The sequence below is a fragment of the Nicotiana tabacum genome, chromosome 4, assembly GCF_000715075.1.
Source record: "Nicotiana tabacum cultivar K326 chromosome 4, ASM71507v2, whole genome shotgun sequence".
Classification (NCBI taxonomy): Eukaryota; Viridiplantae; Streptophyta; class Magnoliopsida; order Solanales; family Solanaceae; genus Nicotiana; species Nicotiana tabacum.
In genome coordinates this window covers 118,418,202-118,435,749 of record NC_134083.1, presented here as the reverse complement: position 1 = coordinate 118,435,749, position 17,548 = coordinate 118,418,202, and the positions used below count along the sequence as shown (strand labels likewise).

The 17,548-nt window shown below is 36.8% G+C and overlaps 1 protein-coding gene across 1 annotated transcript; it reads left to right on the top strand.

The window, feature by feature from the left end:
• The first annotated feature begins 4,124 nt into the window (after positions 1-4,124).
• Positions 4,125-15,271, top strand: LOC107781027 (uncharacterized). The gene is made up of 8 exons (XM_075252364.1): positions 4,125-4,542; positions 4,639-4,938; positions 10,094-10,377; positions 11,403-11,531; positions 12,426-12,548; positions 12,905-13,012; positions 14,388-14,566; positions 14,905-15,271. The coding sequence occupies exons 1-8, from the start codon at positions 4,140-4,142 to the stop codon at positions 15,026-15,028; spliced, it is 1,650 nt and encodes a 549-aa protein (XP_075108465.1). The 5' UTR covers positions 4,125-4,139; the 3' UTR covers positions 15,029-15,271.
• Positions 15,272-17,548: the final 2,277 nt, after the last annotated feature.

Sequence of the window (17,548 nt, the reverse complement as noted above, 5' to 3'; positions counted from 1 at the left end):
GCTATGTGATAGTACTGTTGGGACCCGCAGAGGTCACGTACTTGTTGAATTATTTGCTAATTATTGTCTTGTACTCAGTCATGGTTTTACTTGCGCATCATATCTCAGTCTCTTCTTGATTCTTGTTGATACACTATGTTATTTTGTTTGGGCTGATCTTTTTGATTTCTGAGAGCCCGAGAGACTGGAGAGGTTGGTAACTGAGTTAGGGCCTGAGTGCCGAGCTGTGAGCTATAGGTATATATATGGATCGGTTTGCACGCTGCAACAAGCCTGATGGCTGTATGTATATGGATCGGGTTGTACGCCGCAACGAGCCTTATGGCTATTTATATATTATGGGATCGAGTTGCACGCCGCATCGATATAGCGCTTAGGCTGAAGGAGCCCCTCCGGAGTCTGCACACCCCTAGTGAGTGCATGTACCTATTGAGTGTGAGTACTGAGGGCTGAGAGCCAAGTGATTGAGCTGTTGTGACGAGTTGAGCGACTGTTGCCCTGAGAAGCTGTACTTGCTTTCTTTTTCATTTGTTGATGCACTTAGTTGCTATCTTTCATTGTCGTGAAATTTTTAAAAGATTCTATATCCGGATTTACCTGCACTTTAACTGTATGAAACTGATTTGATTTGAACTGCCGGATTTGAAAGCATGTCTATTCTTTGCTGGAATTATTAAGAATGAATTGTAATTGTATAGCTCGTCACTACCTTCTCAGTTCCTTATTTATTTCTGTTACTTGCTGAGTTGGTTGTACTCATGCTACACCCTGCACTTCATGTACAGATCCAGGTGTATTTGATCACGGAGGTCGTTGAGTTCGTGCGCGATCGAGTACCAGAGACTACGAGGTAGCTGCCGGCGTCCGCGGACCTTGTCCCTCCTTCTATGTTTTCCTTCTTTTCTGTACTTATACTTAGACACTATTTTATTAGACTGGATATCTAGATGCTCATGACTCAGTGACACCCCGATGTCGGGCTATTTTTTCGCACTTATGCTTTGGGTTTTAGCCCGTTTTTATGAAAGACTCCGGTTATTTTAAATATATAAATTCATTTCTGTTAAATGTTGAAAGTATTTTGGAGATGTCGGCTTGCCTAGTATCGCGATAGGCGCCATCACGACGGGTTAGCTTTTGGGTCGTGACAACAAAGCACACTTTAAAATATATATTTTGCTCCTAAATTTTATCTTCAAAGTACCTACATATAAAATAAACTCAATTAAGCACAAACATAGTACAATATAGCAATAAAGCGCCAAAATGTAAAATAAGTAACTCACTAAAAATTTATAATTATAGTCAAATATAAGAGATGTTATTATTTAATTATATTATACATTTATATATAAAATAATGTATTAAATTTCAATCTTCCTCATTTTCTTTCGCCCATCTCTCATTCTGACGCCTCTCTCCAACTTGCCGGCTTCTTGTTCTTGATTTGAAGTGTAATTACTTGTTTTGGTTCATACTAATAAATAACATAATTAGTGTTAGACGAGTGTCAGTTTGAGAACTATTAATCATTGGTTATGAAACGGAGGAGGCCTTATTCTGCTTTTGTCGTTTTTGATGTTGGCATCTTGAGGAGTAACAAACTTCAACCAATTATTTGCGTAACAATCAATACTTCTGACATCTCAATCTGCATGGCTATTTAGTTATATTTAAAAAATTTATACCAAGAAAATTGATGGCTATTAAAAATCTCAATTGACAATTCCAGATTGAAACTAAAAGGAGAAGATATAAATAAATTATACACAAATTACATGTCGAGTGTACAAACGATATACAATATATATACAACTAACATATATTGTATACAAGTTATATGCAAGTTGTATGTTTAGTACTTTTTATGGTAAGTCAATGTATAAAAGAATTTATACACAAGTTACATAAGTTAGACGGGGTATTTTACTTAATAATATAATAATTAAAAAATATAAAATACATTAAAAGTTTAAGAAAATTAAAAAAATTAAAAATATAGTATAATAACCACAAAAAATATACAAACTACATTAAAAGTTTAAAAAAACTAAAATATCTAGCATTTTATTATAAATATAACAATACAATTATGATAAAGTTACTGTGAGATAAACATGAACTATAACGTCTCATTTTTCAGATGATTAACAAATTATAATATTTTATTAAAAGTATTATCAAAATACACAGTTAACCTCTCTAAAAGTTAATAATCAATAAACTATATTAATAAAATATTTCTCCTGATGAGAAAATATAAAATTACTTTCAAATAGAAAAATAATAAAAGTTTGATAATTTTGAGAGATATAGAATTAAGATATAAAGACCTATAATATGTGAAGATGTAAGTTTTGGCTATTAAAATGATATTCAGCCTCACGATATTCTTAATTAGTAAATATGCAATACTTTAACTCATTATTTTAAGTTACTCTCAATCTTCATATTTCTATAGATGAATAAAACTTTAATCATTCATTTATTAGAGATTTTTCAGGCTAACTGTGCTAATTAGGGTTAAAGAATTTGCATTAGGAATTATTAGGCAAGCCTCGAACGGTAAGCGTTAGGAGTTTTCAGGAACACAGTTAGGCTCTAAGGGCGTAAGCCTCATAGAACTAAGCCCCACCTATGAGCCTCAGGGTATTTTTATAGTGCCCCGCTCCGGAGCAAGTCCCAATAAAGCCTTTTAAAATATTGATATAAGTTGTATGTAAATTATGGAGCTCCTGCGTATAAACTTCCAGCATACTGTGATGGAACTCCAGTACACGAGAAATTTCTGAATAATATACGGGATTATGGAGCTCCTGTATATAAACTTTCAGCATATTATGATGGAACTCCAGCACATTATCAAATTCCAGCATATTATGTTGGAAGCTCATATGTAAAAAATTCGAACTCCAGCATATTATGCTAAAATATTTTCGGATTTTAAGAGTGCTTTTGTTCAGATTTTAACTTTATATGAAGAATAGCTAAAATTTGATTACTTTTAAACTGTGGTTATTTTTCCATTGCCAGTTGTAAATACGACTATTTCTGTTTTTTTGGGGAATTTGCATCCGTACCCTATATTTGTGCCACCTTTTAACATGTATCCTATTTTTAAAAATTATTGATTTGGTAGCCATCTCACAAAAAATCCGTAATAATATGACAATTATACCCCTGACATAAGATATAAAACGATCTTCTCCTCTCCTCTTAACAACTTTATAAAAAATCAGAAACTTGTCCAGATTCATCTTCAGAGTCACACTTGCATGAAGTTGTTTCATGTTGAAGCTAAAACTTCATGCTAATATAGCATGGAGTTGTTTCACATTGAAGCTAAAAGTTCATGCTAATGTATGTTGAAGTTATTTATCCTGCAGTCTACAATTTTGCCATGAATTTTATCTGAAACTTCAGTCTAAACATGCTGAGGTTATTATTTAGTTCATTTTCTAAAACTTTAGACTAAACATACTTAAGTTATTTAGTTCACTTGCTAAAACTTCAGACTAAACATGCTTAAGTTATTTAGTTCATTTGCTAAAATTTCAGACTAAACATGCTTAAATTATTTAGTTCATTTGCTAAAACTTCAGACTAAACATGTTTAAGTTATTTAGTTCATTTGCTAAAACTTCAGACTAAACATGCTTAAGTTTTTGTCTTGTAGTATGTAATTTTCTAATGAGTTTTTGCTAATGCATGCTGAAGTTATTCAGTTCATTTGCTAAAATTTCAGACTAAACATGCTGAAATTTTTTAGTTCATTTGCTAAAATTTCAGACTAAACATGCATAAATTTTTGTCTTGTAGTATGTAATTTTCTAAAGAGTTTTTGCTAATGCATGCTTAAGTTATTTAGTTCATTTGCTAAAATTTCATACCAAAACATACTGAAATTTTGTAACGCAGTCTACAGTTTTGTCTTGATTTTTTCCGAAACTTCAGTCTAAACAAACTGAAGTTTTTTTAGTTTATTTGCTAAAACTTCAGCCTAAACATGCTTAAATTTTTGTCCTGCAGTTTGTCAATAGTCTTTTATTAAAGAAGAGAAAAATAGTCTTTTTAAAATGCTTTTAACAAAAAAATAGGTACGGATGCAAACGGAATAACAAAACGGGTATAAGTAAAAAATGGGCGACCAAATGGGGCGACCCATGCAATTTTTACGATTTTTTCCCATTTCCCTCACCAATTTGGTCATGGGCTTGTCCATGAGGAAATTGGGCCAATCAGCCCAATATTCTGTGGACCGACGTCTGTTTGATTCAAAAATTCCAAAAGCATCTCCCGCACTCTCTTCTTCAGCTTCCGCCGGCGATTTCCCTCTCACCGTCTCAGACTCGTGGTTAGTTGCACCGAGCAATCGATCGCCGTCGACGGCGAATATGGCCCCACCGAACTCCGCTCGCACAATATCTCAACAAGCCTTCGATGAATTAGTGAAAGAAAATATTGAAGATCTTGGAATGGACCCCACAGAAGCCCTTGAAGACGCCATTCAAACCCTATCTCTCCAAGGCGTCGATCTCTCCGGTATTTTTAGTTTCTGTAACAGACTCCCCCCCCCTCCCCCCCCCCCCCTCTCTTCTCACTAAATCTTACTTCAGTCTGTTTCATGTTCATTCTCAGGTATTGTGACTAGCGTTTCGGGATCTGGGGAGGGAAATCCGGTAATTCAATCACTTGAGAGGCTGAAGGAATTGGATCGTGATTGGAAGCAGGGAGGCGGGGATGAGAGCGACGTAAAGCAAATTATTGAATGGTTAGATAAGTTAAATGATGTGTGTAATGTTGATGGATCAGGAAATGCTGCTATAGCAACTAAGAATGGTGCTGTAGGATTGGTGTGTTCCATATGTTGTAAACTTGGGAGTGGATTCGATCAGAGCCTTGTTTCAGCTCTGAAGACGTTGGCTTCTTTACTTCATGGTATGACAGATATTTTCACCAAGTCTCTCACTGGTCCTCGTATTAGTTATATATGTAACAAGCTCGGTACATATGATTTGTATGCACCGGCTTGAGGGGGAGTGTTAATTTACAGCATGTATATAGTGTAGTATTGTCCCACATTGGTAGAGGAGTAGTATGTCCTTGTATAGTATAGCTATAAATAAGGACCTCTTGTGTAGTATTATTCATTCATTCAATATATCAATAACATATTTTCTCCCGTGCCTTCTCACATGGTATCAGAGCAATTGTGAGAGACTTATCGCTGTGCATAAATTCCAGCGATTCCGGGAAAGAGAAATCAGTATTTTTTTAAGGTTGTTTTCTATCTGCTTCATTTCTGTCAGTGTTGTGCAAAATCCAACACTACCACAAGAGTCGTCACTGTCCGGCGACCAAACCCCAGTGAACAACTCCGGCAGAAGCAGCCTCACGCGCCACCAGAAGCTCACGCGCGTGAGCTCACGCGCCGGCGCGTACGACCACTTCCGGCCATTTTTTGAAAATCTTCCTTCAGAACAGTTGGGTCGCCTGGTAATTCCGATCCTACCCCTACTGTTTTCATTCCATTCCGACAACTTTGAGTTTTTTCCGGCAGCTACAGTACTATTCCGACAGCTACAGTAGATTCCGGCAGCTACAGTTTTCAGTATTCTGTTTCTGTGTTTCCGTACACTGTTTCAGTGGATTACAGTTGATTCTTTCTCCTATTTGGCAATAATTTGCAACAATGTCTTTGGGATTTGATGCTTTTGGGTCTAGAAACATGAGTTCTGGAAACTCTAGTGTTATTATTACCTCGGAACCTTTAATGGGAGGTTCAAACTACTTAGCTTGGGCTTCATCTGTCGAGTTATGGTGTAGAGGTCAAGGTGTTCAAGATCATCTAATCAAACAGTCTAGCGATGGAGATGAAAAGGCAATAGCACTTTGGGCAAAAATCGATGCTCAGTTATGTAGCATCTTGTGGCGATCTATTGATTCCAAGTTGATGCCCTTGTTTCGTCCATTCCAGACATATTATTTGGTTTGGGCAAAGGCACGCACCTTATACACTAATGACATATCTCGCTTCTATGATGTGATATCACGGATGACAAACTTAAAGAAGCAGGAATTGGATATGTCTACTTACTTGGGTCAAGTACAGGCAGTCATGGAGGAATTTGAGAAGTTGATGCCAGTTTCGGCTAGTGTGGAAAAACAACAAGAGCTACTTCCTAATGATCTTGATTCAGTACGCGACCAGATTTTGGCTAGTCCGTCTGTCCCGACAGTTGATGAATTATTCTCTCGATTACTCCGCCTTGCTGCAGCACCAAGTCCACCAGTGATCTCATCACAGATACTTGATTCCTCTGTTTTTGCATCCCAGACAATGGATGTTCGGGCATCTCAAACTATGGAGCATAGACGAGGAGGAGGTCGTTTTGGAAGATCTAGACCCAAGTGTTCTTATTGTCACAAACTTGGACACACTCGTGAAATGTGTTATTCCTTACATGGTCGTCCACCCAAAAATGCTTACATTGCTCAGACCGAGACTCCAGGTAACCAAGGATCTTCTTTATCTAAAGAAGAATATAATGAGCTCCTTCAGTATCGAGCAAGTAAGCAGACATCTCCACAAGTAGCCTCAGTTGCTCAGACTGATACTTCTGTTTCTGGTAATTCTTTTGCTTGTGTTTCCCAGTCTAGCACTCTTGGCCCATGGGTCATGGACTCCGGCGCTTCTGATCACATCTCTGGTAATATATCACTTTTGTCAAATATTGTATATTCACAGTCTCTTCCCACTGTTACTTTAGCCAATGGATGTCAAACTAAGGCAAAAGGAGTTGGACAAGCTAATCCCTTGTCTTCTATCACCCTAGATTCCGTTCTTTATGTCCCTGGCTGTCCTTTTAGTCTTGCATCTGTTAGTCGTTTGACTCGTGCCCTCCATTGTGGTATATATTTTATTGACGATTCTTTTATTATGCAGGACCGCAGTACGGGACAGACAATTGGTACAGGGCGTGAATCAGAAGGCCTTTACTACCTTAACTCACTCAGTCCTTCCACAACATGTCTAGTTACAGATCCTCCAGATCTAATCCACAGACGTTTAGGACATCCGAGTTTATCCAAACTTCAGAAGATGGTGCCTAGTTTATCTAGTTTGTCTACATTAGATTGTGAGTCGTGTCAACTTGGAAAACATACCCGAGCCTCCTTTTCGCGTAGTGTTGAGAGTCATGCAGAGTCTGTCTTCTCCTTAGTTCATTCTGATATATGGGGTCCTAGTAGAGTCAGTTCATCCTTGGGATTTCGTTACTTTGTCAGTTTCATTGATGATTATTCAAGATGTACTTGGCTTTTCTTAATGAAAGATCGTTCTGAGTTATTTTCTATATTCCAGAGTTTCTGTGCTGAAATCAAAAACCAATTTGGTGTTTCTATTCGCATTTTTCGCAGTGATAATGCCTTAGAATATTTATCTTCTCAATTTCAGCAGTTTATGACTTCTAAGGGAATTATTCATCAGACATCTTGTCCTTATACCCCTCAGCAAAATGGGGTTGCTGAGAGAAAGAATAGGCACCTTATTGAGACTGCTCGCACACTTCTAATTGAATCTCGTATTCCGTTGCGTTTTTGGGGCGATGCAGTTCTCACAGCTTGTTATTTGATTAATCGGATGCCTTCATCTCCCATCAAGAATCAGATTCCGCATTCAGTATTGTTTCCCCAGTCACCCTTATACTCTCTTCCACCTCGTGTTTTTGGGAGCACGTGTTTTGTTCATAACTTAGCCCCTGGGAAAGATAAGTTAGCTCCCCGTGCTCTCAAGTGTGTCTTCCTTGGTTATTCTCGTGTTCAGAAGGGATATCGTTGTTATTCTCCAGATCTTCGTAGGTACCTTATGTCAGCTGACGTCACATTTTTTGAGTCTAAACCTTTCTTTACCTCTGCTGACCACCATGATATATCTGAGGTCTTACCTATACCAACCTTTGAGGAGTTTACTATAGCTCCTCCTCCACCTTCGACCACAGAGGTTTATATGGAGCAACCACCTGGTTTTGTTGCTCAGGGGGAGTCTCGTGGCCTTGTATGTCGCTTGCGTCGGTCACTTTATGGTCCAAAGCAGTCTCCTCGTGCCTGGTTTGGTAAGTTCAGCACGGTTATCCAGGAGTTTGGCATGATTCGTAGTGAAGCTGATCACTCTGTGTTTTATCGGCACTCTGCTTCAAGTCTCTGTATTTATCTGGTAGTCTATGTTGATGATATTGTTATTACTGGCAATGATCAGGATGGTATTACCAATCTGAAGCAGCATCTCTTCCAGCACTTCCAAACTAAGGATCTAGGCAGATTGAAGTACTTTTTGGGTATTGAGGTTGCCCAGTTTAGCTCAGGTATTGTTATTTCTCAAAGAAAATATGCTTTAGACATTCTTGAGGAGACCGGGATGATAGGTTGCAGACCTGTTGACACTCCGATGGATCCGAATTCTAAACTTATGCCAGGACAGGGGGAGCCGCTTAGCGATCCTGCAAGCTATAGGCGGCTGGTTGGAAAATTAAATTATCTCACAGTGACTAGACCCGACATTTCCTATCCTGTGAGTGTTGTAAGTCAGTTTATGAATTCTCCCTGTGATAGTCATTGGGATGCAGTTGTCCGCATTATTCGATATATAAAATCGGCTCCAGGCAAAGGGTTACTCTTTGAGGATCGAGGTCATGAGCAGATCATTGGATACTCAGATGCTGATTGGGCAGGATCACCTTCTGATAGATGTTCTACGTCTGGATATTGTGTTTTAGTAGGAGGAAGTTTGGTATCCTGGAAGAGCAAGAAACAAAATATAGTTGCTCGGTCTAGTGCAGAAGCAGAATATCGAGCAATGGCTATGGCAACATGTGAGCTAGTCTGGACCAAACAATTGCTCAAGGAGTTGAAATTTGATGAAATCAGTCGGATGGAACTTGTGTGCGATAATCAAGCTGCCCTTCATATTGCATCAAATCCGGTGTTCCATGAGAGAACTAAACACATTGAGATTGATTGTCACTTCGTCAGAGAAAAGATACTTTCAGGAGAGATTGCTACAAAGTTTGTGAGGTCAAATGATCAACTTGCAGATATTTTCACCAAATCTCTCACTGGTCCTCGTATTAGTTATATATGTAACAAGCTCGGTACATATGATTTGTATGCACCGGCTTGAGGGGGAGTGTTAATTTACAGCATGTATATAGTGTAGTATTGTCCCACATTGGTAGAGTAGTAGTATGTCCTTGTATAGTATAGCTATAAATAAGGACCTCTTGTGTAGTATTATGCATTCATTCAATATATCAATAACATATTTTCTCCCGTGCCTTCTCACAGATGTAATACATCTTTTTTTTCAATCACATGCTGTCAGATTTTCAGCACATATACTTGTTTTCTTACTCCACTATTTTATATTGGCCGTGAAACTGAACATCGCAATTCTAGTCCTTGTTCTTGTTAATGAAATGTTTACTTATAGTTTTAGTGTTTTACAATGAATGCTTTTAATTGGGTTAAAATTGTGGATCTTTTTTGTTTCCGTTCAGTTGTTCTTTGTAATTTACTGGAGGCATGCGTCTAGCACAAACAGAAAAAGAAGGTTTTTGAGCTGATATTGCTTTTGAGAAAGCAAATCCTAGTTCCTACTTCTTATCTGAAGCATTAGTCGTTAATACATTATTTGGACGACTAGGACTTGTTTGTTGCAGACCTATCAACATGACAGCATCTATTTACACTTTTTCATGCATCAGTAGCAGGTTTAGAGGATGAAATGATTATGCTTAGTGGGTGTTGTAATATTTTGAAAGTCGTAATGTAGAAATTTCTCAAGTCATAATTTTTAATTTTCATTCGCTTCCCACTTGTGGGATTACATTGGGTGTGTTGTTGTTGTTGTTGTTATAATTTTGATTTGCTTATGAGATGACACATAGACATGTGACTCATACTGCCTAAATATCAGTTCCATACTTGTATAATTATGGTTGAATATTTTGGCAGTTTTTCATGCCCTTATGTCTAAATGGGAAAGTTGATATTATCTGTGGTAAATGTCTAATATGCATAATTGTATCATGTGCAGATCTACAGAGCACTGAAATGTTTAGAGAGAGTAATGGCCCAAAGATGGTTATGAATATCCTAAACAATAGGAAAGAAAACATAAGCATCTTGAACAGTGGATTGTCTGTTGTTTCTGCGGCTGCAACTGGTAATGAGGTCCTCAAGGAGGCATTTATGAACTTGAAAATTGATGAGCTGATTCTTCAATGTTTAAGAGAATATAATAGGGGGGGCATTCCTTATTTATATGACGCTTTACGAGTCTTGCTAACATCTGATGATAATCGTGTTGTGGCCTCTGAAGTAAGTAAACATTTATAGTAGTAGTTGCTATTTCATGCTAATTGCTCATCAGATCCAGAGTTTTGTCACCATAATACAGGTGGAATACTTCACATGGATAGATTTGTGCAACCTATTCTATTCTTTAATAAGTTTGGGATCAAGCTAATTTTTGAAACTGAACAAGATAAATATGATCTGTGACCTGGACCAGTATATGATGAAGTTCCCAAAAGCACCACTTCTGAGTGAGCAGTCTTTCAGGTTGTATCGTTGCATCGGCGCTCACTTCTGACAAAAGCAACTCAGTCATTACCACATGAACTATAGAAAAACTGAAGATTTCTCCCTATTTTATATTTCCAGACAACCTTGATTATATCACCTGAATAAGAGCTGCATTATGCTAGTCGTACATCATATTGTGACAAAATTCTTAGTTTTTTTTAATATGTAAAGTAAATATACTAAATGTAGAACCAAAAAGGAACTGTGAGGTACGGAGTAAATTGTTAGATTATAAGTTCTTTTGTGGCAAACTAAATGACACATATCGCTCTTCAAAATTTAAGCTTGATCATCTTTGACCAGTTTTCTTTTATTATTTGGTTTTCTTTAAAAGTGAAGATTTGCAGCTTCATCTTTTTATTTATCTCTCAAACCTGTTCAAATTGACTTTCAACAAAACAACTATACATTCATATTTGAGGAGAAAAATATATTTTTAGTGAATCCATTATTGCTGACCCAATGATTGAACTGCAGATCAATGACCCTTGACTCCAGATAAACCAACTATACATTCAAATGGAGGATGCTGTATTAATATGGAACTTGAACTGCTTATCCTAGATCCACTTATTTACTGATTTATGAATGTTCTGGGTTATGAAGATATCAACTGGGGTGGGAGTTGGTTGAATTGGTATGGTAGGCCGACCTTAAGAGAGTATATGGCTTTAACAATCATGATTGAATTTTTTACATTTCTAAGGCTTGCTTTAAACAGTGAGACTTTGTGTAAATGTTATTGTTCTCAACTGTAGGTTTACGGGTACGCCAGAAGGTTTGCCAAAATTGGAATTGTCGAAGTGCTTGTTGGTTCACTTCATGAAGGGATCAAGTCGCCTAGTCTGGTGTCTGCAAGCATTGCTTTGAAGGCTGTTGCTGTTAATGTAAGTACTGAATAATGTAAGAAATATATTTAAGACACAAGGAATATGTTAATTATATACTTTGCATTTTGCATATCAGCATTCTTAAACCCCTTAAACTTAAATCTTCCTTGGATCTGTCATAATACACTATCCCTTTTAGTCATTACACTATTCGTAATGTAGGCCCTCATGTGATTATCTTACAACGCTTGTTGCTGGAATCAATAAACTACTACCTTCAACAATAAAAAAAAGAAATACACTATCCCTTCCATATCTGTGCACTCTCCCTCCCTGTAAGTGATAAGTTGTTGTATGCTAACATAGATCCACGTTAACAGTAGTTAATCAAATTTTCCCTGCAGCATTGTCGTCAACTGACTAACCTCGTTAGATGGGCTTATGAGTCTTTAAAACAGGAGACCGTTTTGTCACTAGTCCGCATGTATTAAAGGTACAGAATAATGTTAACCGATCATTTTCAGGAGCTAGTTGTCAATTTTCCATTTTTATTTTTATTGCTAATTTTCACTTTGATGACTCATCTTGTCTTGGAAGATTGCTACTTTAGTCATAATACACAATGCGTACCTTGACTAGCAGTATTAAGGTATAAATTATCTTATGCAAGGTGCAATAAAAATAAATGAGCTCTGAAGGAAATACTACTATCTTGAGAAAGTGAATATTATTTCAACCCTTAGAAATTTTTTTTTTTTAAAATTAGCAACTGCATATAGCATGTACTCAGCTAGGTGGCAAGGCATTAGTTGTAAGTTCTCTTAGCTGCCGTTGGCTCCACTAATAACAAACTGATGATCATAACATTTTTCCTATAGTCAGGGACTTGTAAGTTTGAGTCAGTTGCTTTGTAGTTCCTAATTGTTAATTCTGTCCTACTTTTGGCTTTAGGATGAAATATGCAGAGCTGTTGCTGATAATGGTGGTATAGATGCAATTCTTCGATGCATAGATGACAGCAGTGAACAGGGTGAAAAAGTTGTAGCCAGAACTTGTTGCTCCTTGTTATCTAAGGTGCAAAGTTGATTATTTATTCAAACATATATGTTTATCTTCCATGAAAATTTGGTAATGTAAGCATGATTCCTTTTGATATGGCAGATTGGCTAATTTTAGCATCTGATTGTGCCTATGTATTGATGTAGCTAGAAGTCCCAATTGTCTCAGAAGTTTTGCTCATAGCATATTTGTACACTTTATATTTAGTTTCTGATATACAAATTGAATTTTTCGTGTTATGTAGATTGAATAGTCTGAATCATGTTTCAAGCTGTGCATGTAACTTCAACTTTCTTTTGGTCCTTATAAACTGATTATCTGCTATTTGTCTTCCTACTTAAAATTAAATTTTAATATATTATAGTGAGCAGTTGGCAGGAAGTGACATAAACAAGAGTTCTATTGTAGAAAAGGGTGGCATGGACAAGCTTATTAAACTTGCAACAAGATTTTCTGATGATCCGTCTATGCTACAAGAGGTAATACCATTAGCTGTTACATAAATTTTCTCCAAATCACTATTCTCTAGAAAAGGGTGGCATGGAGAGTTATGGCTGGATATCAAAGACCTCCATCAATTGACTGATTGAGTCATTGTTAAGAGAACCCAGTGTTGTGAAGAGCGTGAAGCGAGAAAAAGCGACAACCCCCTTTTCGCTTAAAGCGAGAAGCAAAACGCTCGCTTTTTTGAAGTGAAGCGGATAACTAAAAGAACAACTAAATAACACATAAGAAAGGCAATAAGAACTAAGAATAAATGATATAAAAATAAGAAGGGCAGTATACCATTCCAGTAAAAAATGGGCAGCATTTCAAACGAAAAAACAGTGCAAGAAAATGAAGAAGAGGAAGAGGAGAAGAATGAGAAAGAAGAACTGAAGGGAAAAAAAAAATTCGCCAGCATTTCACTGCTATTTGGACGCTGAAACAGTGAAAGAAAAAGAAAAAGAAGAGGAAGAAGGAAGAAGAAAGCACATACCTGGACCAAACTTGATGATCTTGAAGTTGAAAAGTGTAGAAAACTTGAACCCCTAGTCGCCTCTTTCTTTCTCTGTTGCAGCTGGTCGATATGTTATAAAAAAAGAATATCTTTTTTAATTAAATAGGCTGGCAGCCCTTTAAAACAGAGAAGCGCACGCTTCTTACGCATCGCTTCGCATCGTTCTTCTCGCTTTTTAGTGGGAAGCGAGCGCTTTTGAATACCTGCTACGCTTCAGATAGCAGAAGCGCTCGATGGGTCGCCTCGCCTCGCTTCTCGCTTTTAGCGAGGAAGCGCCCGCTTTTCACAACACTGAGAGAACCCCCTTTGTTTTGGATAAAAAGAACCCCTCTCTTGATGACTTCAAAGAATCACCAAAGAAGAACAAATATATATATATATATATATATATATATATATATATATATATATATATATATATATATTTTTTTTTTTTTCTTCTTTTGTATCTCTTTCTGTGGATGAAAGAGTACCAGGAAAGGGGAATATCTTGTATGGAAGCTACTGCAATTTTTGGAACCCGTCGCCCAATAATGATAATCTACAACAATTGAGGGAAAGCCGGTTAGTGCAACACTTCGTCACATTTTTCTTCCGGTCATACCCTTCCAACCACCTTGTTAGTTAGAAACTTCAGAAGGTTAAAAATGCAACCATACGAGTAGTTATTTCTTTTTAGTTTCACTCTCTGATACTATATTTTATATATATAATAAATTACACACAAGTTTTCCCCTTAGTGACTGGTGGTGGAAAATGTTGATGCGGTGATGGTTATACGTGAAAACAGGACTATCTGCATGCACACAATTTAGTCACCATAACACCTCTTTGATGCTCTTTCCATTTTCCAGGTCATGTCTATGATTACCGTACTGTCCTTGAGGTCTCCAAATAATGCTGCCCGTGCAGTTGAAGCTGGAGCTGGTGATACTGTTATCCAAGCTATGCAGAGGTTTCCAGAATCAGACCAACTGCTAAAAAGCTGTTGTTTCATGATTCGAAATCTTGTGGTTAGGAATCCAGAAAACAGGCAAGTGCCCACTAGACTTTTTTTTTTTTTCTTTCTGCTGATATGTTAAGGATTTGATGTGCCAGTTTGTAAGGGTAGACGGCCAGAAAAAACTTTCCGCACCTGGCATCTGTAGCAAACCTATAATGCATTATATATATCTTTTACTCAAACTTTAATCACTTAATCCTGATTAGTTTATATATATTCTCACCTTAATGTCACCACATCATGGTAAACTTATGTGGTTTGGTGCAAACATTGGGTGCTGGTAAGTTTTTGTCAGCCAGTTTCCTAGGAAATAAGTAGTTTTGACATTGTGAAGCTCCTTGATGAAATTACTTCATGTTTTTTTTCAGAACTATTTTGCTTGGTAATGGCATTGAGAAGCTCATCAGAAAGGCTAAGATGAATCACAAGAGCTGTAAGAATGCTGCAACTGATGCACTTAGGGATCTTGGACTAGATAACTATAACTTGTAATCCACCAGTAGTCCAAGCTAAGTTTTTGTTGTCCACACCCCCCCCCCCCCAAGAACCCCGCTCACAGTCCCTCACCAACTCTCTAGGCCTGTAAAAGGGGGAAGACCATGCTGTTTATTTTTAATAGCTTCGCTTGATCAATGCACTTCCAGATACTCGAATACTTACAGTCTATCAATTGAAAGAGTATGTTATGCTTAAAAGATGTATGATTTTATAATTTAATGATTTTGGTTTTGATTATAACTCGAATATCTTCCATATCATAGTCAAGTGTACAAGTGTAGCTTTTAATTTAAATTCTAAGAAACACAGTTTACTAGTACATCCTTATGGCTAATAGTCAAAGTGGACCGCAGCCCGCAGGTAAAAATATTCAACAGTAATTTCACTTGCAGATAAATATTTGACTTTACTACTCCATAGTAGTCAATAAGAAATGTGAAAGAACTGATTACATTAATCACCGTAACAATTATTAAGAATGTTTGTAATACGAAAGTACTTGTTAGGAAGTTCTTCAAGTTTGAGTAGACAGAAATTAGGAAATATCAAGGATACAACAGTAGTACTTAATTTTGAAGGCAAAGCGGTTCAAAAATATGGTGACAGAAGAAATGAGCTAGATGTTATAAAATAATGACGGTAAAGTAAATAAACTAAAGATAAGTGTTGAGAGAAGTTGATATATTATTCAACTTTAAATTGATGTACATAATGAACTGAAATCTCATCTATTTATAGAAGAAAGGAAGCAGCTGCGAGACTTTTCAGGAAGCAGCTGCGGGGCTTTTCTTGAGCTGCTTGTAAGTTGTCTGCATGAGCTGCTCGTAACCTGCCAGTTTAATAAGAAGTTGTTGTTGCTCGCAACCTGCCAGTTTAATAAGAAGTTGTTGCAAGTCATTTCATTGAGTTGCTTGCAACCTGCCTGCATCAGCTGCTTGTAGATAAATTTCAATGGAGTACTAAATGGATAATCTTCTTCGAGAAGATTATCTATAGCGTGATAATAAATGGACATCCACAATATAATATTTTCATAACACTTCCCCTTAGATGTTCATTAAAAGATAATGTTCCTCGTTAAAACCTTATTAGGAAAAATCTAGTGAAAAAAATCCTAGTGAAGGAAAAAGAGTACACATATTTAGTAATACGCATTTCTAACTGCCTCATTAAAACCTTACAAGAAAAACCCCATGGGAAAAATCTTAGTAAGGGAAAAAGAGTACAACGCGTATTTCACTCCCCTTGATAAAAACCGTGTTTCGAATATTTGAGTTTTCACATTCCAATCTTGTAACCATCTTCTCAAAAGTTGAAGTTGGCAAAGATTTAGTGAATAAATCTTCCAGATTTTCACTTGAACGGATTTGTTGTACATCAATGTCGCCATTTTTCTGAAGATCATGTGTGTAGAATAATTTTGGTAAAATATGCTTCATTCTATCTCCTTTTATAAATCCTCCCTTCAATTGGGCTATGCATGAAACATTGTCTTCGTATAAAATTGTAGGTCTTCTGTCATATTCCAAACCACATTTTTCTTGAATGAAATGAACCACTGATCTCAACCATACGCATTCCCTACTTGCTTCATGAATAACTATTATCTCAGCATGATTTGAAGAAGTAGCAAGACTAGATTGCTTTGTGGAGCGCCATGATATGACAGTATGAAACACGTACCCGGTTTGAGATCGAGCTTTATGGGGATCAGATAAATAACTTGCATCTGCATAACCAACAAGATTTGCACTACCTTTGTTAGCATAAAACAAACCCATATCAAGAGTTCCCTTTAAATATCGCAATATATGCTTAATCCTGTTCCAATGTCTCCGTGTAGGAGAAGCGCTATATCTTGCTAGTAAATTAATAGAAAATGCTATATTAGGCCTGTAGCATTAGCAAGACACATAAGTGCACAAATTGCACTGAGATGGGGTATTTCAGGACCAAGGAGTTCCTCATCCTCTTCTGGAGATCGTCAAGTGATCGAACAACCATTGGTGTACTCAATGGGTGCGCTTTGTCTATTTAAAAGCATTTTAAGACCCTTTCTGTATAGGCAGATTGATGGATAAAGATCCCGTCTGCTAAATGTTCAATTTGCAGACCAAGACAAAGTTTTGTCTTTCCAAGATCTTTCATCTCAAATTCTTTCTTAAGATATTCAGTTGCCTTTTGGAGCTCTTCTGGAGTTCCAACAAGATTTATGTCATCAACATAAACAGCAAGTATAACAAATTCTGATGCCATTTTTTTAATAAAAATACATGGACAAAATCATTTATGTAACCTTCTTTTAGCAAATATTCACTGAGGCGATTATATCACATGCGCCCAGATTGCTTTAAACCGTACAAAGATCTTTGTAATCTGGTTAAATACATTTCCCGAGATTTTGAATTTGCTTCAAGCATTTTAAATCCTTCAGGGATTTTCATGTAAATTTTATTATCAAGTGAACCGGACATATAAGCTGTAACTACATCCATTAGATGTATTTCAAGCTTT

Bases quoted from the DNA above. Each gene is read 5' to 3' on its own strand.
- LOC107781027 (XM_075252364.1), top strand. From the start codon at position 4,140: ATGGGCGACCAAATGGGGCGACCCATGCAATTTTTACGATTTTTTCCC. The intron at 4,543-4,638 runs GTATTTTTAGTT...GTTCATTCTCAG, and splicing joins CCAAGGCGTCGATCTCTCCG to GTATTGTGACTAGCGTTTCG. The intron at 10,378-11,402 runs GTAAGTAAACAT...TCTCAACTGTAG, and splicing joins ATCGTGTTGTGGCCTCTGAA to GTTTACGGGTACGCCAGAAG.